Raw genomic sequence first — 25567 nt, forward strand, 5'->3', positions numbered from 1 at the left:
GGCTCACTCTGACTGTGGAGCACCCACGTGCCTCCTAAACAGAAACTCCACACAGGCCAAGGAAACAGAGCTACCAGCTGACTCACTCTCCCAGCAAACACCAGCTCCTCCCCGAGCCAGGCCCTGGAGGAGAAGTCGACATCACGAGCTGCCATCTGGGGGGTGGCACCAGGCTGTGAAGGATCCACAGACTGGCATATGCAGGAGGAAATGGGGCGGGCGAGGAGTAAGGACCCCAAAAAGCAGGGGCAGGGAAGGGCCCTCCCAGCGCCCCACTGTAACAGGGGTCTCATCAATGCCCCGTGCTCACTGAATAAAGCACTGCCAGCGAAAGGTGAAAAGAGGAACAAAGAACACTCTCCTGGATGCCACCCACAGAAAGCCACGTGCAGGCTTGGCCCTCACCTTGGGGACCTTGGACACGGAGCTGGTTATGTCACATCTGGCTCTCAGAGCTGGGGCAGCGTCTAGGAGGCCTCATGTAGAAGGCACTCGGCTAAGCCCTAGTTACCGGCACACGGGCACCAGCGCCCCCTCTCAGCAAACTCCACGTCTTATGAAATTAGGACTGGATTTCCACTTCATTTTGAAAATATGGCCAAGGTAAGAGATCAGGAACGACAAGGCCAAGCTGGGGTAGCCGAGAAATCGGAGCAGACACGGGGGCGGAGAGGTGGCTGCAAGCGTCTGAGTGCAGGAGGCAGAGGCCCCAGAGGCCCCGGAGGGCAGCACGCTGGTGCAGAGCCGGGACAGCCTGGGGTTCACTCACTGGAGAGGCAGGGTGGGCGGGGCAGGTGAGGATGGGGGCTGGAGCCCATGACATCCCCTTGGTTGCTGAGCATGGCTGACCCCTGGCCACAGCCGGCCTGGACGTTGAAGTCTAACTGGGGAGCCAGGCAGGGAGCCAGGCAGGAAACGGGATGCGAGTGGAGATTCCAGGCTGAGGCGCTGTGGGAAGGAGGGGAGCTGTCACTCTCCCAAGGCGGGAAGTGGGAGGGGCTGGGAGTCTCCAGGGAGGGGAGGAGGGCCTGGAGGAGTTCCCTGGGGTGGGGGTCCCAGAAGAGCCAGCAGCCTGCGCAGCGGCATGGGAAAGACCCCAGTGCCTGGCGAGGAATTGGCACAGCCAGTGTACATGGAGTCAGATAGGGGTTTGGGGTTTGGGGCTATTTTTAACCCCTAAGTCTCCCTGCTATTCTACAGGAGAAAGGGAACGCTGTGCCGGGTGCTCAGGAAGATGCAGGCAGGAGGCAGCAGTGTGGGGAGGGACAGGGAGGGCCTAGGGGCTGGGTCAGAGCCTTGCCCAAGGGGCTTTAGCGGGGAAGTGCTGGCCTTTCCACCTCTCCTCTGGAATCTGTCACCTCCCATCCTAGAAGAGCTCAGGAGCAAATGGATTCCTTTCCATGAAAAAATCATAGTGCCTGGGGCTAAGCAAAGCCAAGACTGGCAGATAAGGTGCCCCAGATGAGCAGGCAGCTGCCTGCAGTGGGGCGCGGGGCAGGGCCAGGAGGCGGGAGGGCGGCAGGGAGCAGGGACAGCCATCCGGCCTTTGGGATGGGCAGCACCCCTGGAGGCGTGGGGAAGGCAGAGCGGGCTGCCTGGCCTGCAGGCCAGGTGAGGGGAGAACGCAGGCCAGAATCCAGTCATAACCTGGCTGCAGATCCCATCCAGGTGGGAAGAAAGAGTCTGATATACTTCCAAGCTAGCAGTGAAACTAGGAGGTTCTGTAAGAACTGGGGAATTATTTACCCTAACTCAGGAATGCTCACCGTGAAACCAAGCCCTCACCTAGGGGAAGGGCCACCCCAGCAGTGGCCACTCCTAAAATCCTCACCTCCCCCCCGTACAAGTCTAGTCTCCAGGATGGAAGAAAGTCAGCCAACCCTAGGATTATCACGTCTGGGTTGAACTGAGGGGTCTTCTGTGCATGCAGCCTGCGCTAGTGGCTGGGGCCTCCGCAATGTTGGGTGTGCCTGGGATAGCTCAGAGTAACACGGCTAGACGGCACTCAGGGTTGGAAGGGGAGCCAGGCTCCTCTGGCTCTGAGCTCAAGCGGTCCACCCTCCTGAGCCTCCCAAAGTGCTGGGATTACAGGCGTGAGCCACTGCTACCTTCATAAACTAAGTGTTAATGTTGAAAACCCAAGGAGCAGCAAAGGTCCTCAAAGACACAGAGACCTGGGGGAGGGGTCTGCGGGTGGCTGCAATGGGGGAGGGGAGAGGTGGAGGGGAGGAGGGGCCCTGGGGAGGCAGCACAAACTGGTTTGTAGAGTGACCCCTCCGTGGCTTCCTGGTGACCCTTCCAGAATAAATCCCAAGCCCGCATCCTCCTACCTGCCTCAGCCTGGGGCTGCCACTCCCTGCCTCCCACCGTCCACTCCAAGAGCCTGGCTCCTCTGGAAGGGTGCTGCCCTTCCCTGGGCCTCAGCGTGCCCTGTAAAGTGGGGGTCCCGGTGCCCACTGCACACGGCAGGGAGGATGGAAGGAGACCCGGTGTGCTGAGCACTGGCACTTGCAGCTGGCACCTGGACATCTATGGAATGTGCTTCCGTGGTTGTCATTGCTGTTACAGATCCATCCACGTGTGGCTGACTCAGAGCTGTGACATTAAGGGAAAATAAAGGAAATGATTGAGCTGCCTTTTCAGACAACACTGGAATTTTTGAAGAACCCGAGAATCAGTATATTGAAAGGTCTGCGCCGTGGAGTCGCTGCTTGTGAAGCCCGTGTGCATCCGAAGTGCTGACAAGGACGATGGAAAGACGCTTCATTCATGAGCTCCTTTAAAATGCCAGACAGGCCCCTCGACAGGGATGGGGAGAATTCAGCAGATGAATAAGATTGGCAACATAAACCCAAACGTTTGGGGAAAAAACTGATTTTATTATTTTTATTTTACTTTATTTTATTTTTTGAGACAGGGTATCGCTCTGTCACCCAGGCTAGAGTGCAGTGGCTTGATCTTGGCTCATTGCACCCCTGGCTTCCCAGGTTCAAGCGATCCTCATGCCTCAGCCTCCCAAGTAGCTAGGACTACAGACGCACGCCATGACGCCTGGTTAATTTTCGTATTTTTTATAAAGACAGGGTTTCCCCATGTTGGCCAGGCTGGTCTTGAACCCCTGGGCTCAAGCGGTCCGCCCTCCTCAGCCTCCCAAAGTGCTGGGATTACAGGCGTGAGCCACTGTGCCTGGCAAAAATGAGACTTTCAATGTGCTACTTTAATAAACTAAGTATTAATGTTGAAAACCCAAGGAGCAGCAAAGGTCCTCAAAGACACAGAGACCTGGGGGAGGGGTCTGCGGGTGGCTGCAATGGGGGAGGGGAGAGGTGGAGGGGAGGAGGGGCCCTGGGGAGGCAGCACAAACTGGTTTGTAGAGTGACCCCTCCGTGGCTTCCTGGTGACCCTTCCAGAATAAATCCCAAGCCCGCATCCTCCTACATGCCTCAGCCTGGGGCTGCCACTCCCTGCCTCCCACCGTCCACTCCAAGAGCCTGGCTCCCCTGGGTGCCTGGGTCCCCCACTAGGGGTGTCAAAGCAGAAGGCTGGCATCACTGACCAGCACACCTGAAGGCCCTGGAGCCGTGGGGCAGGGAGGGAGGTGTTCAGGGAAAGATGGGAGGGTGGAGGGGAGAGTGAAGGAGAAGGGAGAAGGCCCGCAGGGGAGGGCAGACAGTCGCAGTGGTGTCCTCATTCCAGTCACCATTCCATTCATAAATACTTCCGAAACCCGCCCCCCTCCCCACCACACACACACAGACACACACACACACACAAATTACCTCCGGAGACTTTGGAGACCTACAAAGTCTTGGCACTACATCTCTTCAAAACACAGTCCAGTGACCAAAAATCACCTGCAAGACATTCTAGACTTTATTTCCTTCCCTTCAAGATCATCAGGCAAGATCCAATTCATCAGCCTACAGGGCCTGCCCTGAGCCCTCTCCCCCTCTCCCCTTCTCTGCCACCCCATCCCTGCCTCTTCTGAGTCTGCAGGGTTCAAGGCCAGAAGCAGAGCAAGTCAGAACACAGCTACACGCAGGCAGACTATGGGTTGGGGTGTGGGTGGGTCTCAGGCACTTCCCTGCTCTCAAAGGAGCACCTCCAGGGAGCCCATCTGGTGCTCCCTCCAGCTCCTCAAATTCCCAACACCAGGGTTGCAAGGCCCAGTGTCTTCTCACCTCGTTAGCTGGAGAACCCCTTCTTTAAGCAAAAGATGGCACGGACCCCCGACATAAGACAGTTCAAAGCTGAGCGGCTCTCCCCATCGTGCAAGTAACCTGCGTGCCGCCACAGGAAACAGCACGCATCCCATCTGGACTCCCACCAGACAACTGAGGCAACTGAGAAGGAGGCTGGGGAGGGGAGGGACAGCTCGAGGGCTCACTGGAGGTCAGCAGGGAGGTGGACTGCATCTCCCGAGGGCCAGCACTGGCTTAGCCTGCTCAGCGAGGTGCCCGAAGGAGGCCCACCAGCTCTGCCAGCACCCGGCCTCTGCACCTCAGCTTTCAGCGGATAGGTTTGTGCAACGAAATATTTCATAGAAATCAAGAAACATGAGTGAACGATGCACACCACCGCGTGGATGAGTCTCAGAGACTGTGGAGCGAAAGAAGCCAGACACAAAGGTTGACATTTACACGCAATCCTAGAATGACGGATCTATGGTGGCAGAGAGGAGAAAAGCAGTTAGCTTTGGCAGGTGCCCATGGAGGGGGCCATGCAATGGAACTTTCTGGGCCCTGGAGGTGTTGCAGAGTTTGCTATGGGTGGTGGTAGTTACGTGGCTTTCTATGAATGTAAAAACTCTTGGTGTGGTAGACCCAAGCTCTGGGCACCTCATGCATGCCATGCAGCAGCTCGATCTGTGACAGCGAGTCCTGTGTTCCATGATATGGCTACAAACACTTGACACAGTGAATGCCGAACCTCTGCTCCTAAGGGAAATAGAGGGCCGGTTCCTACGAGCCTCTGCTCCAGCCTTTTCAGCAACCAATCAGTACACAATAGAGTTATTTATGTGTTTCTGTTAATATATGTCACTAAACTCCCGGCCAAGAGCACTACAACTCATGCCTGTACAGAGCCTGTCCAACACATGTATTTTCTCCATAGGACACATCACCTCAGAAGCAAGTATTGATCTTATTTTATCTCATTTTCAAGAGATGCAGACTGTTCTTAAGCAAGTACTGGTTTTAGGTTTACAAACACATTTTAGCGAGTAGGCAAATTTGCAAGTACAGAATCTGTAAATAATGAGATTCTACTGTATGTGTGTGCAATATTCAAATGAAGAGGACAGAGCTTCCTGCCTGACACAAGCCCCTGACTGACTGCCCCACCCACCGTCCCTTCTAAGAGCAGCAGCCTGGTCCCAGCTCTTGCCTTCCCTCCTCAGACCAGGGATAAGCCCTGACCAATGTCTACCTCCTGCAGCCAGACACAGACAGGCTGACTCAGGTGCTCTTGGAGTTTGAACTGAGAAATGCAAGAGAAGCTTGCAAAATGCTGAGAGGCTCCACAAGGGGCTGCTGAAGCCCCAGCAGGCAAAGCTGCCAGCTACAGAGCAAAAAGCCAAGGGAGGGGCAGGGATGTGGGAGGAAGGACCTGGCTGGAGGTGACTGGGGGCGGTTGTGTCCTTGTCAGCAAGCATAGAGCAGAACAGCTGCCCAAGGTGCCACAGCTGGAAGGGTGAGTGGGTGGATGGGTGGATGAAAGGGTGGGTGGGTGGGTGGATGGGTGGATGAATGGGTGGGTAGGTGGGGGGATGGGTGGATGAGTGGATGATGGCTGGGTAGGTGGATGGGTGGATGAGTAGGTAGATGGATGTGTTGGTGGATAGGTGGGTGGGTGGATGGATGAATGGATGGGCAGATGGATGGATAAGGGTGGGTGGATAGGTGGATGAATGGGTGGGTAGGTGGGTGGATGGGTGGATGAGTGCATGATGGGTGGGTAGGCCGATGGGTAAGTGGATGGTGGGTGGATGGATGGATGGGTGGGTGGACGGATGAATGAATGGGCAGATGAATGGATGAGGGTGGGTGGATGAGTGGATGAATGGGTGGGTAGGTGGGGGGATGGGTGCATGAGTGGATGATGGGTGGGTAGGTGGATGGATGGATGGGTAGGTGGATGGATAGGTGGGTGGGTAGGTGGGTGGGTGGATGGACAAATAGATGGGCAGATGGATGGATGAGGGTGGGTGGATCAATCGGTGGGTAGGTGGTTAGATGGGTGGATGAGTGGATGATGGGTAGGTGGATGGGTAGATGGATGAAGGGATGGGCAGATGGATGGATGAGTGGATGATAGGTGGGTAGGTGGATGGGTGGATGGATAGGTGGGTGGGTAGGTGGGTGGGTGGATGGACAAATAGATGGGCAGATGGATGGATGAGGGTGGGTGGATCAATCGGTGGGTAGGTGGTTAGATGGGTGGATGAGTGGATGATGGGTAGGTGGATGGGTAGATGGATGAAGGGATGGGCAGATGGATGGATGAGTGGATGATAGGTGGGTAGGTGGATGGGTGGATGGGTAGGTGGATGGATGTGTGAGTGGATAGGTGCGTGGGTGGATAGATGAATGGATGGGCAGATGGATGGATAAGGGTGGGTGGATGAATGGGTGGGTAGGTGGGTGGATGGGTGGATGAGTGGATTAAGGGTGAGTAGGTGGATGGGTAGGTGTATGGATAAGTGGATGGACAGATGGGTGGGTGGATGGATGAATGGATAGGCAGATGGATGGATGAGGGTGGGTGGGTGAATGGGTGGGTAGGTGGGTGAACGGACGGATGAAGTGTGGGTGTGTGTGGGAATGGATGGATGAATGGGTGAATGGGTACATAGGTGGGCAAGGTGGGTGGACACGGGTGAGCAGGCGTGTTTTCACTTACTTCATTCTGTAACAATGTCAGAGATCATCTCAGGGCACCACAGTAGGACGCAAAATAAAATCTCAAAAGGGGAAAAAAGATAAAAAGCATTCTGGGTGCTGAACTGATGAAGGAAATGAACCCATGGCCAGGCTGCTGCTCAGGTGGACCCCAGGAAGCCCTTCTGGGCCTGCAAGTGGCCGCCTGCTGCATGCAGGGCTGTCCTGACTGCACGGCGGCGCCAACATCAGGCTGGGAGGATTTCTCTCAGAACGCCCACGCCTGCCTGCCTGTTTCTAGCAGAACTCAAGCTGTCGGTGCCAAGGCCTGCTCTCCCCTCATCCCAATCTTCCAGCAAGAGGCAGAGGCAAGCTCTCCACAGGCCTACAGTGGCAGGGCCACTCTTGCACTCTGTGCCAGTGGCCAGGAACATGTGGCTCCGCCTGGGTGTGTCACAGTACCAGCCTGTACCTGCACGACCCTGTTCTCAGGCATCTGGGTACCTGCAGCTGGGGGCCAGCACTTGTGTACCAGGCTCCGAGGAAGGACCGACACCCAGGAGGTGAGGCTCCAGGCAGGCCATGGCTTCCAGGAAGCAGCTCCGGAAGCCGCAGGCAGTGGCTGCAGGTGGTGTGTTTCTGAGGCCAAATCGGTCCTCTCTTCAACCCCAGGGCCAGGAAGCAAGCTCAGAATAGGGCCGGGATGGAGTCTGGGAGCGCTGGAGGTGCAGAGGGTTGAGGGTGAGCCACTGAAGGAGAAGAGGAGGGGGCCTCTGTATGTCTCAGAAAATCAGTGCTCAAGCCGGGTTGAACCCTGCTGCCCCAGGCATGGTGGGTTCAAGCCTGACGGAAAACCCCCTTTCAGTGTCCACATTTCCACCCTCCCAGACCTCTGACCTCGGCCTCCACTCCACACACACACACACACACACACACACACACACACAGACACACTTAATCAGGGCCCAAAGCCCTCCTCTGCACTCCCTGCCGACCCCAGGGACTTCTCCAACCTCTCTCCAACTAAATCACATTCACCCCACCTTCTTCACCCTGCTCCGGCCTGTGCTGGCCTCTCTGGACCAGGTGTGCAGCTCGGAAGCATGACTGGGTGCAAGGGAGACGGCCCCAGGCAGGAGCGGCCCTGGGGGCGCTGGGCCTCCCTCCCCCATCAGAGCAGGAAAGGTGGACCCCTCGCCCACACCTGACCTCCTGCTGCAGCCTCTGAGTGAGGCTCAGGACTCTGACTTTCCCCCAGGCAGGTGGACAGGGGAGGGGGCTGCAGGTCAAAGCTCACTCCCCACCCACCTCCTCACATTCCTCCATTCACTGGATCAACAAACACACCCACTGGCCCGCACCGCTGCCAGGCATCAGCTCCCAACGCAGATGAGTCAGCCCCGCCCGTGCCCTCCACCCCACCCTCAGGTGGTACCAGGGCAGGCACCAATGCTCGGGTCCAGGAGTGCACCAGGAGACCCAAAGCCCAGCTTGAGGGAGGGCAGGAAGGCCTCCTGCTCTGGACGGGGCCCTGGAGCCCGGTGTGGAGGGCCGGAGGCCGGCCTTCCAGGTGCATTCCAAGAATCGCAGAGTGCCTGTCTAGGAGCAGCCGCCGCCCAGGTTGGAGGGTGTCCAGTGAGCGCCTGCCTTGGCTGGCTCCTCAGGCACACCCGGGGCTGTTGCCTGCAGCTGCTCCTGCACTGGGGCTGAGCCAGCAAACTTCCGGGGCTGGGGCTGCTGGGCAGGGCAAGGTCCGCACAGGGAGCAGACAGACGCAGCCTGCGATTCGGCGCTTATCCCCACCGGAGCGGAGGCACACCAAAGCCAAAGGACACGCAGTTGGCCTCAAAGCAGAAGCTGCATCGGGGCTGGGAAGCCATTCAGGAGCCCTTTTCTCTCCCCTCGCCCTCACCCTGAGCCCTGGCCGCCACGGCCCACACGGCAGGCCCTCCGGAGAGAGATGTCAGGACTCCCAGTGGAGACACTTTATCCGCATGTTCTTGACCCTCATACAGCCCTTACGGGTACTTATTCTATTTTACAGATGGGGAAACTGAGGCTCCACAGAGTCATATCCGAGCCTGAGGCCGGTTCTCAGGGCAGGGGTTGTGTCTGCTCTGTCACACGTCACACGGGGGCTCCCCCAGGCCTGCCTTCCTCTGCCCTCCCTCTAGCTGCCAGTGGCCCCCAAACCCCAGGCCTGGTGCGCTGCTTCCTGCAGCTCTGACTGAGGGTCAGACGTCAGAAGGGACTTCCAGAGCTGGGGTCTGGCTCTCATCCAACCAGGCTGGCTTTCAGAGCCGACTATGGGCACGCCCCATGCTGGTCAATGCCGGCGGTGGGGGGATGGGTGCCCCCCTCAATCTAGGAGACAGATGAGGCCGGACAGCAGAGGGGTGGCAGAGAAAACCCACCCCATTGCGACACCTCCGCGGCCCTCATGCAGCTGCCTCCACCAACCGGCGAAGTGCGGCTGCCCAAGACCGCCGAGACCCCATCAAGGGTGGAAGGGGGTCAGGCAGGGCTGCGGAGAGGAGGCCACGTGGGTGGCCTGGTTGATGGGTAGGCTCTCTCTCCCCAAAGCTTGGGAAGAGCCATCTCTGCCGAGGGATCCCCGAACGCGGGGACTCCGGATCCGGCTGGCTGGAACAGGAGTCCCGGGCCGGGCCGGGGCAGAGAGAGATGAGCGGCGCCTGGGAAGCCAGTCCCACCGGGAGGATGGGGGTGTAGGTGGACGGAAGGCGGTGGAGGGCAGGGACGGGGCGGACAGTGGGGGCTGAGGCGGGGGACGGCCCCTCTCTGCGCGTCCCACCGCCATCTCCGCCCACCAGGAGCCAGGCCAGCAGGGACCGCGAGGGGGCGGCCAGGGTATTCACGGGAGTGGGGAGACCCCTTAAAGCGCCCTCAGGGACCGGCCACAGTGGGCGGGGCCACCCCCAGCCACCCACCTCCCCCCCCAGGCCCCGCCCCCGGCCCGCGCTCGCTCCCCACGTGGCCGCTGACGGGCGGGGCGGCACCTCCTCTTCCTCCCGCCCGCCCCGCCCGCCTCGCGCCCGCCAGGAGCCACCGTCCGAGCCTTGCGGAGCGCCGCAGTGGGCGCCGGCTGCCCGCAGCCCCTGACCCGGCCCCGGACGGAGCGCCGGCCGCACCACCGCCCTCTGGCCGTTGCCTCACCGGGTAAGTCCTTGGCCTCGGGGTCCGCTTGGAGCCTCAGGGGAAACTGAGTCCGGGAGGAGGCAGGGGCGTGCTTGGGTCCAGGAGTGAGGTTCCGGGCTGCGGCGTGTGTGCCCAGGTGGCGGCGGGCGATCCCGCGGCGCAGGGTACAGTTCCCGGGCGGGGACCCCAGGGCGCCCCTGGCCCCCCCGGCTCCGCGCGCCCCGCTCGGGACTATGGTCCTCCGCGCCGAGGCACCGCCCGAGCGCGCACTGGCCGCAGAGTGGTGGGCCCAGGGTCGGCCGGGCCTACTCCCAGGGCAGGCGGGATTTCCGCGCCTCGCGGCTGCCACATCCTGACCATGAATCAGCCACAGTTGGGAAAATAAACTTCAACTTCGGGTCCGCCACCCGGGTGGCACCCCGAGGTGCGCGCCGGCCTGCGGCCCCACCCTGACTGCTTGGCTTCCAGCTGCCCACGCGCAGGTGGGCGCACAGGGAGCCCTTCCCACCCCGCAACCGCTGGCAGGCTTAGGGGAATCAGCCTCCATCACAGCTCTCTGTTCCTTTTGGGTGGGGTAGGATCCAATCCCTGTACGTCCCCAGACCCACCCGTCAACCCTCTAACTGGGGAGTCGCCCCAGGAGTGACCATGACTAAGGAGGGGAAGGCGGGGTGACCAGCTGTGTCCCTGACCGCCCCCAGTCCCCCCTGGGGAGCACAGGCGTGGGGGGTGGTCTGTCTGTCTGGGCCTTCTGGGGCTCAAGCTCCCCACCCAGGGCTCCCGCAGCTCAGCTGTGACCACAGCATTATTGCCCACTCCAGCTGGACACACCAGGAGGCAGAGAGGCAGAGACCCTGCCCAGGCAGGGAACCAGGAACCCAGGAACCGGGCCAGAGGTCAGGCACACCCAGAAGGCGCTGGACGTAGGAAATTCCCTTACTGCCAGCCCTGCCCCTCCGTCTGGCACTGGAATGGAGCAGGATACTTGCCCTCTTCGGGCCTCAGTTTCCACATTTGCACTCTGAAGGGTGGGACAGCAGCTCAGGCTGGGACCTGCTCCCTGCCGCCCTGCACTGGGAAGGTGGGGTCCCAGAGCAGTGCCTCAGACCCCGAGGGTGCCACCCAGCCAGGGGCTTTTGGGGTGTCGGTGCTCAGCCCCCAGTGCAGCAAATAGTAGCATTGGGTTCCAGGCCTGGGGTCTGAGACCTCACACTGCTCCCACCCCTACCAGGGCAGCAGCAATTTTCTGTTCTAAAAGCCAGGTTGGTGCAGTGGGCCCTCCTGGAACCTGAGGGAGCTGACCCCTGCCCAGGCCCTGCCCTCCCATCCCTGGACTGTCATGGGCCCTGCAGCCCGGCAAAGGGGATGTCGCTAGTGGGGACGGACCAAGTGGCCAGGTGCGACTGTAGCCTCCACAGCCAGGGCTCCTGAGTTAACCTTCAGGTGAGCGCCCACTTTGTGGAGGAGCTGACGGCTGTCAAGCGAATGACACACACTGCACATGTGGGGACGTGGAAGCTCCTACCTGAAATAGATTCTGCGCCTTCCATCAAAGTGCAGTTACTTCCTGGGTTGGAAAAGTTATAGGGTTCGTGCAGGCTGCGGGAGGGGTGGGTGGTGACTGGAAAGTGATGCGGTGCTGCCTGTGGGTGTGGGGCAGGACGCAGCTGGCCCAGCTCTGGACGGGGACAGTGAAGTAAGCTCAAGCCCCTGGCTTTTTGCTGGTGCCTGGAGGTCAAATTTCCCTGTAGTCAGGAATGAGACCTGACTCCCTGCTGCCAGCCCCTCCCCTACCTCCATCTTGCAAACAGCAGGTGTCTGATAGGTGTGTGGTTCATGGCCCAGTGGACACATTACATTGGAGAAGGCACACCCACCTCTGTTTTCAGGATGGTGGATGGGAAGGCGGGGAGGTGGAGGCCACATAGGAGCCAGTCTCTGGCGGGTAGTCCCCAGGGGCCACAGCAGACCCAGGCCTAGTGGACACCTAAAGTCAAAGACTAAGTTCTACCAACGGTGGGAAGGAGAGAGGGCAGGGGCACGGGCTCCCCGTCGCTGGAGGGGTGAGCAGGGTCCAACCACCTGGCCCCCTGTTAGAGAGACTTCCACTCCTGCCAGCCTCACCCTAGGAGGGAGAGTCCTGCCTGGTCTGCCTCTGAGCACCCAGACAGCCTGAGTCCTGAGCTGGGGTGGGGTCTGCTCACACAGCTGCCCCCCAGCCCAGTGCCGGTATACCCTGGCGACCACCAGGCCAGGAGAGCAGGGCAGACTGGTGGTGCCTGTCCTTTCCTGAGGGGCCGTCCTCTCTCACAGCCCTTTCTAAGCTGTAATTAAATAAGGAACCACGGGGGTTGCTTAGGGTCGCCCCTCTGAGGGCTCATGTCAGTCCCCGAGGGCCAGCCTCAGGCCGGGCCTATCCACTCACCATTCACGCCAGCCTGGGCAGGGTCTGTGTGCTGGGTGAGTGGGGGAGGAGGAAAGGAATGAGCCAGCCTGCGGAGTCCCTCCGCACGGTCTCCCACCCTCATCCCTCCCAGTGTGGCGTGGGTCCTGTGGGAGCGTTCATTTCACAGGTGAGGCGGGGGACAGTCGGTGCCATTTTACACTCAGTGCCATCCATTCTGCCAGGAGGTGCTGATAAAGCCCCTACTGTGTGCATCTGCCCTTGTGCCCAGAGCCTGGAGCCCAGCCCCGCTCAGCACGGTGCCAGGCAGGTACAGGGCACTTACTGGGGGTCAGGGTGCAAATGGGCTGGCCCCACAGAGTAGCTGGAGGCCGAGGCCCCCCAGCCCTTGTTGCTACCACTGGGGTAGGCTCAGGGTGCTGGCACTGCCACTCTGGGAATAGGACAGGCCTGTCCTGGTCAAGTAGCCATTACCGGGCCTCCAAACTCGGGGGTTGGTGGGGCAGGAATAGGCCCGCCCTCCAGGCAACCACCTGTGTCACTCCAGAGCAGCCCGTGCAGACAGACAACTGCCCAAGGGCCAGCCTGGACCCCGGAGCCCTCCCAGCCAGTCGGCCTGGGTCACAGCCTGGGTGGAATGACCAGTGTGGTCACAGCCTGGGTGGAATGACCAGTGTGGTCACAGCCCGGATGGGATGACTAGCGTGAAGGCCCTGAGGACCTTGCCACGCCAATGGCCACGGGCAAGGGCCAAGGCTGCTTTCCTCTTTCGCCTGCAGCTTTTCCCAGAGGCAGCAGGGAGGGAGAGAGAGGGGCCAGGAGAGTCCCGAGAGAAGGGCCAGGCTGGGCCGCCCCGAGCCTCTGTGCCCTCAGTTCACTCCTGTTCTCACCCCAGAAGGGTGACTGGCCGTGGCTGGGGCACCCTCCGTCTCCCTCAGCCCCAACCTCTGTCTGTTGGAAATGGCATGGAGACCCAGAAGGAGCAGATGGGCACCACTGGAGGCCTGGCCAGGCTCCTGGCCGCCGATCAAGGCCTTTGCAGGGTCAGAGGGACATGGGAAGATGCTGCCAAGGCACCTGGCCCTGGTGCCCTGGGCAGGGACCCCGTGCTCCCGCGCTGTGACAGCGTTATACCACCCCACCTGCTTCCTGTGACCTGGACACAGTCTGAGCACCCCAAGGTCCAAAGTGGGAGAGGTGGGGTGGGGGAGGGGGTGCGGTGGATTGGAGGGCTGTCCTACTGTTACAGGGCTCTGCCCCGGGCCCCCCTCACAGGGAAGGCAGAGGCCCCCAGGCAGCCCTTGGTGGGCCAGAACTCAACCAGGAGCCACACTGGGGGCGGAGGGCAGGCTGTCTGCTTCCCATTTTGCAGATGAGGGCTAGTGTCAAAGCCTAGCTTTGAGGCTAACCCAGGGCACAGTTGAGGAGGGAGGGAGAGGGAAGCAGTGGCCGCTGAGCACACAGCCCTGCGTAGTGGCTTTTCTGTATCATCTCCAAGCCCCCATTCAGCTGCTGTGGGCAGAGGCCAGCCCCAGCCCCTCGCTCTGCCCAGCGAGTGGCCAGCTGCCCAACACGCATGGAGTCCCAGTGGGCATGGCCAGTGGTGCAGGGGTTTGTTCGTGCCTGAGCTGTCCTGGCCCTCGCCGGGTCGGGGGTGGACGTGGCCAGCTGTGCGAGGAGGGCCAGCATCCCACTGGCCTCCATCTCCCCATCTGTACCTGGGTCCTTGCAGGCCCTGGGACATGGCCTCGGTGTGCAGCCTGCCTGCCCCACCCTCTGTGCCCCCGGGTCCCTGTTCCTGCTCCAGGCACAGCTCAGACTGTCGCCTGCACCCAGCCTACGCTGGGAGGAGGACACAGGGTGGGGGTGAGGGAGTAGCCACCTGTCCCCACCTGCCTCTGCTTCCACCTTGTGCACAGACATGAGTGGCCTGAGAACGGGAGCCCCTTGGGGACACCCAGGGCCCCTGCCTATGCTTCCATGTGCAGAGGGCCCCCCGGGCTGCCCCTTCCCTGGGCCAGGCCAGGCTGTGGAGGTGCAGGCCCAACAGTGAGGGGCTGCCTGCAGGAGCTGGCAGAGCCATGGGCCGGACCCAGGAGGGGCCACACGGGCGGTGCTGGCTCAGCCAACCGAGGTCAGAGCTACGGGGCCCTGGAGAACATCCTGGCCATTTTACAGATGAGAAAACTGAGTCCAGAATGGGCCTGGCTGTCCCAGGCCCCTGGCACCCTCGTGTCCCAGCAAGCATTGCCAAGCGGCATGTTGCACCCACGCTGAGGATCTTGTTTGCCCAGTTGGGCCTGACGGGCTCCCTGGCACTGGCTGCCTGGAGCAGAGGTCAAGAGACGCTGAGCAGGGGCTGGGAAGACTCATGCAACGTCCTAGCTCCGTCCCAGCCGCCAAACAGGAGGTGGGCTGAGTGGGAAGGCGGGCGGTCAGTGCGTGGTTATGCACTGGCATTACAGGTGGCATCTCGTCGATCTGTCAGTAAGCTGTGGGGTTGGCATTGACACAGTCATCCGCATTTGAGGACAGGAACCAGGAGGTCCTATGGGTCACAGGCCGGTCAGCGGCAGGGCCCAGTCTCACCCAGAATCAGAGCCTCCCCCACCCTGGGCCCTGGCAGCAGCCCCTGGCCGCGCTGGGTGCGCAGGCTCAGCCTCTCCCCCACTCTCAATCTGTCTTTGTTCTCCCTGCTCCTGGGAAGGCAGCTGCTAGTGGGGATGTGGGCTGGGGGCAGGGACCATGGAGCCTGGCTCGTGGGCAGGCAGCGGGCAGCCGTCTTGTCCTGGCACAGGCAGGGTGGGGGCTGGACACCCTGGGGCCCAGCTAGGCACACAGCAATCAGGACCTGAACCCTGAAGCCGGGGCCTGGCTCTGATGAGCTGCTGCCCTTCCCCCTCCCAGGCTGAGAGAGGCTTTTTCTGAGGACAGAGGAGGGACCTGGGGCCTCGGAGGAGGCATCTCTGAGTATGTCTGGTCTGGGGGGAGGAAACCCAGGTGGGAGGATTCTGGTGACGAGCTCCTGGCCACCTGCCCTCATTGCCCAGCAGACCCCCTGCAGGGTACGTCTGGGGCCTGCGATAGGCCAGCCCTGGGCTCATGCCACCTGCAGGGCCTGATCAGGCCCTGTGCCCTTCCCAGTCCCTAACCACAGATCTGTACACGTCACTCCCAGCCACAGCCATGGTAGGTGCTGGCAGGCCCTCAGGCTCAGGAAGTACTTCCAATGTAGCCGCTCGTCCCCCCATGCCTCTCCCTGGGCCCCCAGACTCCAGCCCAGACCCCTGAGAACGCCAGAGGTGACCAGGCCCTCAGGGAGCACCCCGTTGGCCCTGCTGTTTGTGCAGTGGAGACACTGTGGCCTGTAGAAGGCCCATTCGGTGACTGGCGAGCCGCCCACCCACCCAGGCCCTGCACACCCTCAGTGCAGGTGGAAGCGAGAGCTGGGCTTCCTGGCGTGGGGCCTCCGCCCTTCCTGTCCTCCCTTGCCTGGGCTGCGCTTGCCGACTCTCCTCCCAGTGACCCCTCCTCCCAGTGAGCCGGGGCATTTCCTGTTTGCTGCATCCCCCCTACCCCCCCTACAGAGTCACCCTCCTCCCTGTGGCTTCCACAGGGCTCTGTTCCTAACCCAGGAAGATGTACCTCCCCCAGGCCCATTGTCTGCCACAGATCCTGGGGACACAGAGAGCCCAGCTGTAGCCTGGCTCCCGGACCAGTGGTGTCCCCTGGCGTTCAGTGTTGGCCAGCCCGGACCCCCCAGCCACCTCCACCGACACTTGCCAGAGTGCCATGAAGGACCCCTGGCCCCCAGCTCTGCTCTCTGGGTGACCCAAGCAGGGGCTACCACCGCTCTGAGCCCAGCTTCCCTCTGTGAGATGTTGCTGTCTTTTGATCATTTTGCTTGCTTTCTTCCTCAGTATGAAACGACCATATTCATCCGAGATGCAGCTTCAGTTAGTGATTGGGCAGGTGTCCCGGTGGTATCGCACCCACCATGTGATTGAAATCCATCACCATGCGGCCTGCTTCCCATCTTTGTCTTCTGATCATGACGCTGCTGAGAGCGCCTTTCTGCCCACCTGCTCCCAGGGGGCCCTTCTGTCCTGCTGTGGGTCCTCACAGTGGCCCGGGGGCCCTCTTTGCACAACAAGTGGAGTTCAAGATCTTGGAGGGCTTTGGAGGCAGGAGCCTTGCACTCCATCCAGATCTTGGGGACTGCAGGTGGCATGAGGGCTGGAGTGCTTCTTGGGTGTGAGACGGGCCAGGTGACAGTGAGGACACAGCCAGCCCTCACCAAGGCCCAGTGCGCCCCATGCCCCTGGACAGGTGGCAGTGGGTGGACCCCCATCCTCACCTGCCTTGAGGCCCCCTGTGCACAGGCCCTCCCTGGGCCTTGCCGGCAGTTGGTGAGCCACCAGGTCAGTAGAGGTCCCTCAAGGGGCTGTTGGCCTGGTGGGGAAGGTGACACATGCTGGAGGCTCAAAGGAGCTGGGAGTCTGAGTGTGAGGGAGGGGAATGGGGGTCATGGTAGGGCAGGTTCAGCTCCAGATGCCTCCACCGCCCTGCAGGGCCTGGGCTGCCCAGAATCCCGGGGTGCTGCCAGGAACGCGTGCAGTCCTGGAGATCCATGGGTTGCCAAGCAGTGGAAAAATTGGGGCTCTCGGAGGAGCTAAAAATACAGTGTGGCAGCCCCTGCCTCCTAGTTCCGGAATCCTCTCCTGCCGTTCTGCCCGCCCACCCCGTGGAAGACAAGCTCCTTCCCTGCACCCCCACCACCAACGCTGGCTCAGGGCCCAGAAGCACCCAGCCCTGTGCCAGTGCCAGAAGGGCGACACCACAGCTGCCTGCCCACTCCCAGGCAGCAGCCCCCCACAGGTACTCATGTGCCCAGCCAGTGCCTGCCCTACCCCCGCCACTGCTTCAGGGTCCCCAGAGCCCCTTGGTCCCAGGCACAGTAGGCAGTACCTGCCACCCCAGGGCTGCCAGGCTCAGGGCTTGGCCTGTTCCTCGTGGGGAGCCTGGACCCAGGCAGACCTCTCCCTTCCCTACCACTGGGGACTTCACAGGGGAGGGGGCTGTCCCAGGCAGACTCAGAACATGTCACAGCGGGGGCCTCCAGGCCCATTGGTGCTGGCCGAGGGCATGGGACCCCCCACACTGTGCTGTGGAAGGCCCTCCTCGCCTGGCTCCTGGGAGGCAAGTGAGGGAGCCGAGGCCTGGGGGCTTCAGTGGCTGGCTCAGGTCCCTCACGTGCTGGGATTCAAGCCTGGGTACCCTAACCCTGGCCTGCGTGCTGCTCAGAACCGTGGGCCCATGCAGGAGCCCCCAGCTACTCTCCACAGCTCGGTGCTGGGCCTGCCTCAGGAGCCCACACTCCCTGGCTCTGGTTTTCTGTCTGCACCGCAGGGGCTAGGCACATGGCTGCAGGTCTAGTGAAGGCCAGCATGGCCCTGTCCCCACCCACACCACACACTCAGCTTGACTGTTGACTGCTAGGCGGGGCGGTGGCCCGGTGGCTTCCCGAGAGTCAGTGCAGCTGCCCTAGCATGTAGGCATTCGGATGGAGGTGCTGGCATCACCACACCAGGCTGGCCAGGCCCAGGCCCAGAGGGGGACCCTGCCTGCCAGAGCTAGAGTCAGGGGAGAGGCATGGCCCTGTCCTCTGGAAGCCCCAGGCTATTGGTTGACAAAAGCAAGTACTGAAGAACCATGGTGATGTCCCACTAGCAATGGGTGGGGTGAGCCCCTCAGACCTCAGAGTCTTCATCTGCAAAAGACCCTGCCCTGTGCAGTTCCATTGGTGCTGGTGGACTGCCGGGGGGGCGGAGGTGGATGGGACGCCCCTTCTTGGTGCCCTGACCCTTTTGCTGTCCAAGGCATGGGGTCTGGCCTGAGCCATGGGTACTGGGCCCTGCAGAGCCTGGATGGTCCTGCCCTGCCTCAGCCAGAGCTGGTGCCGGCTGTAGAAAAGATTGCGAAGAACGCAAATTCCTGTGCCTGTGGGGAGGTGGCCACGCCCTACAGCCGGGGCTGGGGAGCTCTGAGGACACATTCCTGCGCTGGTGGCCCCGCCAACCCACTTTCCAGATGGAGAGCAGAGGGGAAGGGTAGCCTGCCCAGGGGCACACAGCAATGAGACTCCCGCCCCCTTCCCTTCTCAGTTGGCACTGGCACCTTCCAGCGTATTGTTCCCCATAGCCCCGTGCCCCTGAGATCAGTAAACTGTGGATTCCTTCTGGAATCCTTGCAGAAGTGGACACCACCCCCCAGTGAGAACAGGCAAGGCTGTTTATGCAGAGCTCGCTGTAGCAGGGAGTCGGCCATGGCCACCCGCGTTTAGCAGAGACTCACAGGCGGGCGGGGGAGTGGGAAGCCTCATGGTTTTCTCATATGGATACTTCACTCTATACATAGAAAGCTTTTTATAGACACAGGGAAGGCTCGGGGATGCCCTGAGAGAGGCTGCTGGCTGGAATTTGGGCTCCTATGAGATGAGACAAAAATCACAGAAGCTGTCAGTTATTACCCAGGTCCCAGCCATTTGGGGCCAGTGGCCAGATTGCGGGTCAGAGTGCTGCATATATGGTCTGGCCGTGGTGTGTTTGCAGGTTCAGCCTCATGCTGAAAAGCAGTTGGAACATTCTCCGGTGTAGAGCCTGACGGGGGGCCTGGGTGAGATCGGGCAGCCTTGGCAGCACCACAGAAGGAGGAGAGCAGCTCTGGCCTCAGCCTCCGGGGCCTCAGCCTCCGGGGCCTCAGCCTCCGGGGCCTCAGCCGGAGCCCTGTCTATGCCGGGCCGCAGCCCAGCGAGACCCTGTTACACTCACTGCCCCCAGACAGCACCCGGTGGGGCACGGCCAGCTGGGGCAGCTCAGACACAGAGCCAGGCACCCAGGCACGGGGGTATAGGAACCTGATGGGCAGGAGGGCCAGTTTCCTCCCACCGTGGCTCCACCCCACTGACCAAGGGGGATCCTCTTGACTGGGGTCTTTCAGGGGCTTGCACAGGGCAAGGAGCACTGGGCAGTGCCAAGAGGGGCAGTACTCAGGTCAGGGAGCATCTTCTGTGTCCAGGGACACCCTGGGGCCTGGGGCACGGTGGCTCTCGGCGGCACTGCTTGTCTCTAAAAGGTCAGGATTTTTTGCATGGAGGGACCCCCGGGGCTCTTGGCTGGAGAGGACACTCTGGATGCCAGGGGCTGGGCCTGGGAGAGTTCATAACTCCGTCCACTCAGCCTGTGCCAAGGGGACAGGGACTCCGGCCAATGGAGGCGGGGGAGGAAAGGAGGGTCAGTTCTGGGGCCTCTTTAGGCAGCAACAGCCAAGGCGGGTGGGAATATATGCAGAGGCCCGGCTGCCTGGCTCTTCATGGTGGTGGGAGCAACCCTACTGCCACCAGGAGGGGCATTGGGGACCTGAGGCTGCCTGGGAGGGACCCGGCTGTCTCTGGCAGCTCAGCGGTCAGCAGCGATGAGAAGCCAGGGGAGCGTGAGGAGCAGCCCAGGACAGGGCCCAGAGTGGGTGGGCAGAGGTGGCCGGAAGGTCTTGCGCATCTGGGTGAGTGGACGGCCACTGGGTGACCAAGAGGGCCGGGCCTGGGAGGGTGGCTTAAAACCACAGTGGGCCGGGGGCTCCGGGCTCTCCGTTCTACAGTGCCCAGACCAGGACCCCCTGCAGGGAGGAGGGACATCCCAAGGACAGCTTCTCAGGATGCTCCTGGCAGCCTGATGCTGGAGGTGCGGAGGAAGAAACTGAGGCCCAGGCAGGATGAGTGACTGGGCCAAGGTCTGCTGGTGAGGGCCCGAGCTGGGGACATGCAGATCAGAACTCTGGCTTACACCTGTCAGGCTGCCTCCTGGAAGGAGCCCACTGGCCCCCCGGGGCAGTTGGACAGGCGGAGGGCTGAGGGGCGGTGCGGGGAGTAGGGGCTGGACTGCCGGAAACACCAGGCTTGGTCGTGGACCAGGCTGGGGAGTGGGCCTGAGACCTCAAGGGCAGGTGCTCCAGGACACTCTCCCAAGGCAGGAGGGGAGGAATAGAGCCTCCTGGGGAGGCAGGCGCTTGGGTGCTCGACCCCGCTCAGCTCCCGTGACCTCAAATGCCCTTCAGCCTGGGGTCCCCTGACTTACCGGGTTGGGCAGCACTTGAAGCAAAGCCATGTGGGACCTCCAGTCACAGCCCAGCTGTGCCCAGGTGTGGGACTGTGGGCACAGACCCAGCTTCTCTAGGACCCAGCCGCCTCCAGTTCCCCACCTGTTGTGGGAGGTATAAAGTGCCTGCCTTGGAGGTGGTGGGAAGCCGAGGGCCAGGGTGGCGAGTGCTGGGCCGGGGTGGAGGCTCAGAGCGTGTCCCTGCCAGGCCCGGCCCCCTAGCTCCCTCCCCGAGGCTCCACGCTGCCGTTCTCAGACGCTAAATATAAGATCTAAGCCATACATGGTTGCAGGAGGGCCTGGGATGCCCCTGACCTTCGAGGCCAGTTCCCAGGGTCTGTGGTTGGGGACAGCGGCTGGGGGGATGTGGTGGCGTGGAGCTGATGTCAGAGGTGCAACCCGCCTGTCCTGCTGTTCTGTTTTGGGGAAAGGCACGTGTTGGGGCTCTTCTGGGCTGGGCCTGTTACCTACCCGGGTGTTCCCAGGGCTGGAGTCAGACCTGTTGCGACTGAATCCTGGTAAAACCCTGAGTGCCAAGGGTTTCCGTCTTCCTGTTGGTGTGAGCCCCCTACCCACATGCAGATGGGCAGACTGAGGCCCAGGGGAGACCTGGGAGCCGCCCCTCCTCCCCAGCCACGCTGCTGACGCTGTGGGCACCCCAGGCATGCCTGAGGTTTGGAATCTCCCTGTCCATATTGTCCACTGGGGCGGGGGAAGTGCCCTGGGGTGAGATAAGGCAGCCTCGGATGCGCCGTTTTGTCGCATCATTACCGTGGGTAATGTTCCAGCCAGGGGAGCCTCCTGCTCCCCCGAGTCCTCCCCAAGCTCATCCGGTCCCGTCACTCTGCAGGGGCCGTGCTGGCCTCGTGCTGCAGGTTTCTGAGCCGGCTCCTCCCCTCCCAGCCCTGAGCCTCGGGGTCCTCATGCGCGCAGTAGGGCCTTTCCTGCCTGCCGCCTCGGTTGCTGAAATTCGGTCAGGGATGGGTACAGGGAAGCCTAAGATATAGTGGGGGACACAGTGCTACCCCTAACCCTCAGCATGGCACGTGAGCAGGAATTGCAGCAGAGAAACTGAGACCGAGGGAAGTGGCCCCGCCTGCACTGGTGGCCAGGAGGACAGCCCCCATCCCCTCCCCGCTGACGGCTCCCTGCCCTCTGCCTGCAGCTCGGCAAGATGTCGGTGAAGGAGGGCGCACAGCGCAAGTGGGCAGCGCTGAAGGAGAAGCTGGGGCCACAGGATTCGGACCCCACGGAGGCCAACCTGGAGAGCGCGGACCCTGAGCTGTGCATCCGGCTGCTCCAGATGCCCTCTGTGGTCAACTACTCCGGCCTGCGCAAGCGCCTGGAGGGCAGCGACGGCGGCTGGATGGTGCAGTTCCTGGAGCAGAGCGGCCTGGACCTGCTGCTGGAGGCGCTGGCGCGGCTGTCGGGCCGCGGCGTTGCACGCATCTCCGACGCCCTGCTGCAGCTCACCTGCGTCAGCTGCGTGCGCGCCGTCATGAACTCGCGGCAGGGCATCGAGTACATCCTCAGCAACCAGGGCTACGTGCGCCAGCTCTCCCAGGGTGAGCCGCAGTGCGGGAGGGCCGCCCAGGCGGACGCTAGGGACCTGGTATGAGGCTTCAGGCCCAAAAGGCCCCGGGAGGCCTGGGGAACCACCAGGAGGAGGCGCAGCCAGACAGGCAAGGAGGGCTTCCTGGAGGAGGACTGGCTTCCTGGGCTCAGGAAAAACATCCACATTCACTCCGAGTCTGAGGCTTCCAGGTCACCCCAGTCCCCGCACTGCTGCACCAGCGGTCCCCCTGTGCCCCTCTCTGTTGTGTGGCTCTGCCCCACCCTTCCTCCCCGTCCTGTGCTGGCTCCCACCCTCTGGGCTCTCTGCCCTTGTCCACACCTCGGCGGCAGGAGTCACTGAGTCAGAGATGCGAATCCACCCGAGTGGCTCCCTACATACACCTGCCTGGCTCCAAGCCCTTCAGCCTCAGCCCAGACAGAGCCCTTGAGGTCTGGCCCACACCTACTGATGGTGTCACCCTCCACCTCCCAGCGCCTTCCCTAGCGCCTCCCTCCCTGCCCTGTCCCCTACTCCAGCACCCAGGGGAGTCGTTCCCGGCAGGCAGGCAGGCCCTTGGTCTCTGCCTCTGCTCGTGTTTTCTGCCTTTGCGTCCTCCAAGGTCCTGCGCCGCTAAGCCTTTAAGCCCCAGCTCACTTTCCTGTCCTCCAGGAAGTCTCCCCAGGCTGTGCCCAAAGTTAGTCCCGGCCCCTTGAGAGAAACCCTTGCTGTGCCACTCCATGGCTGCTGCCAGGTCCCACCGATGCTTGGGGACGAGCTAGGGTGGGCAGTGATGGGCGGGGCTGGGCCCATGGGGGCGGCAGTTACCTGTGCAGGCAAGCAAGCCAGAGGCGCCTCGTTTCTGTCGGACCCAGGGGACAGAGGCAGGTGTAGGGGCCAGCCACTCTCAGCCCGTCTCCCCAGCCTGGGCCTGGCAGGGCCCCTCTATGGAGTCTTTTGTGAATTGTTCTCAGCAGGGTCAGATGAGAGACACCCCCAGAACTTTCACAGCTCCAGATGGGGTGGGAGGCAGGGGTTCATAGGAATGAGGTTGTGTCTGCCATAAACACAGTAAGTGCTGCATTGGGAGAAAAGCTGGGCCCAGAGCCAGTGACAGGATGGGGCAGCTGCCTCCAAGCCCTTCCCTGCAGGGTCTGGCCCTGTGGTCCAGGAGCAGGGCCAGGACACCGAGGAGTGGGGCACCTCGTTGGGTCCCAGCCCACTGCTGTGGGCCACAGACAAGTGCCCGGCACCCCCTGGCGTCTGCCTGCCAGGCCCAGAGCCCCAGCCCTGAGCCCAGCTGCACAGGCATGGGAAGGGGTGCATTGGCCCTGCTGAGCCTGCCCACTTCACCCTGGCAGCCCTGGACACATCCAACGTGATGGTGAAGAAGCAGGTGTTTGAGCTACTGGCTGCCCTGTGCATCTACTCTCCCGAGGGCCATGCGCTGACCCTGGACGCCCTGGACCACTACAAGGTGTGCGGCAGGGCCTGGGCCTGGGCACATGGGGCTCCCTGCCTGGGTGTGCCCTGACCCCGCCCTCCCCGCAGACGGTGTGCAGCCAGCAGTACCGCTTCAGCATTGTCATGAACGAGCTCTCCGGCAGCGACAACGTGCCCTACGTGGTCACCCTGCTTAGCGTCATCAACGCCGTCATCTTGGGCCCCGAGGACCTGCGTGCGCGCACCCAGCTGCGGAACGAGTTTATCGGTAAGCACCCGCCCTGGGCCGCATGCCCGCTCCTGCCCGCCTCTTGGCCAGTGCATCCCATGCTGCATCCACCTGGGGAGGTGGGAGTGCCACAAAAGCCGCCCCCGACCCAGGGCCCCAGAGGAAGGCGCCATCTCGGGCCTGTCACCACCTGCCCCTTCAATGGACACAGGCCTCAGAACGCCTGGGGGTCAACCCTGGACCGTTCTCAGTTGTGAGGCTGGCCAGGCAGTGGAGCCGGACAGGGGGCCTGAGACCTCGTTCCAGCCCTGCCAGTTCTGGCAGTGAGCCCTGAGTAAGCATCACTGTGTGTCCAGCATGATGTCTCCCCTCCAGAGCCTCAGGTCTCTGGTGTCCCATGAGTGCAGCAGGGCAGGGTCAGGTGCTCTGGGTGGCAGAAGTGAAATGGGGAAGGCGGGGAGTGGCCTCCAAACCCTCTGACCCTGTCTGTCCCTTCCCAGGGCTGCAGCTGCTGGACGTCCTGGCTCGCCTGCGGTGAGTCCCCACTGTAGCGGTCCTGCCGGCTCCCCCTCCTGCTCCCAAGGCCAGGCCCACCTGCCCTTTGGCTCCCAGCCACCTCACCTAAGCAGCACCTCCAGATGGCAGGGAGGTGGCTCCCCCGGAGTAACCCCAGGGGTCCAGCCAGAAGCCAGGTCTCAGGCTAGAATCCAGCTCACTGTCCCTGGCAGCTGCCCACAGAAACTAGGGTTGCAGCAGCCATAGAAAGGACAGAATGAGCTCATATCCTTTGCACACCGTGGATGGAGCTGGAGGCCGTGATCCTAAGTGAACCAACCCACAAACAGAAAATGAAATGCCAATAAGAGGGAACTACAGGGTGGTTCACGTGGACGCAAGATGGAGACAGGGACACGGGCTCCAGGGCGAGAGTTGAAAAACTACCTACAGGGTACAGTGTTCGTCACTACTTGGTGTCAGGCCCACTAGAACAAGGGTCCCCAACCGCCAGGCTGCGGACCGGTACATGGCCTATTGGAACCGGGCCACGCAGCAGGAAGTGAGCGGTGGGCGGGCATTCCTGCCTGAGCTCCACCTCATGTCAGATCAGCACTGCATTAGATTCTCCAGTGCACGCACGCACGCAAGGGATCCAGGCTGCGCTCCTCATGACAGTCTAATGCCTGATGATCGGGGGTGGAACAGTTTTATCCCTAAACCATTCCCGTCACCCCAGTCTATGGAAAAATTGTCTTCCACAAAACCAGTCCCTGGTGCCAAAAAGGCTGGGGACCGCTGCCGTAGAAGGCAAATCGCCTACGTTACACAGTGTACCATGTGGCAAACACGCACATGTACCCCCAAGTCTAAAATAAAAATTTTTTTAAAAAGAAACTAGGGTTGCCAGGTACTGTATGGGACATGCAGTTCATTCAGGTTTCAGATACACAACAGACAATATTTTAGTGTAAGTATATCCCAGATGTTGCATGGGATATACTTATGCCAAAAGTTATTCATTGTCTGAAATTCAAATTGAACAGGTACTCTGTAGTTTCGTTTGCTAAATCTTGCAGCCCTGCTGGGAACCCACATAGCTGAGAAGCTCTATCCCAGGCCTCAGTCAGGACTATACTCAGGGGGGTGTCCTTACACCCAGGGAAATCAGCTTGGAGGAGCCCACGGCTAGAATGCCTGGTGTTGAAATGGCCTCAGGGGCCAGGCGCAGTGGCTCACACCTGTAATTCCGGC

At 61.5% G+C, this 25567-nt stretch overlaps 1 protein-coding gene and 1 long non-coding RNA gene across 3 annotated transcripts in view; both read left to right on the forward strand.

Moving 5' to 3' along the window:
- The first annotated feature begins 107 nt into the window (after positions 1-107).
- Positions 108-3245, forward strand: LOC134728915 (uncharacterized). The gene is made up of 2 exons (XR_010109784.1): positions 108-603; positions 2569-3245. It is a non-coding gene; the product is annotated as an uncharacterized LOC134728915 (long non-coding RNA).
- A 6617-nt stretch (positions 3246-9862) lies between these two features.
- The window catches only part of INF2 (inverted formin 2), a 30191-nt gene continuing 14486 nt past the window's right edge, over positions 9863-25567 (forward strand). For both annotated transcript variants that reach the window (XM_055098073.2, XM_055098072.2), the window contains exons 1-5: positions 9863-10058; positions 21760-22159; positions 23508-23623; positions 23698-23857; positions 24319-24352. In XM_055098073.2, the coding sequence (XP_054954048.1) occupies positions 21769-22159; positions 23508-23623; positions 23698-23857; positions 24319-24352 (701 nt within the window). In that variant the 5' untranslated portion in view covers positions 9863-10058; positions 21760-21768. The remainder of the gene's footprint in view (positions 10059-21759; positions 22160-23507; positions 23624-23697; positions 23858-24318; positions 24353-25567) is intronic.

This window comes from Pan paniscus, chromosome 15, assembly GCF_029289425.2.
Source record: "Pan paniscus chromosome 15, NHGRI_mPanPan1-v2.0_pri, whole genome shotgun sequence".
In the NCBI taxonomy this organism is placed as follows: domain Eukaryota; kingdom Metazoa; phylum Chordata; class Mammalia; order Primates; family Hominidae; genus Pan; species Pan paniscus.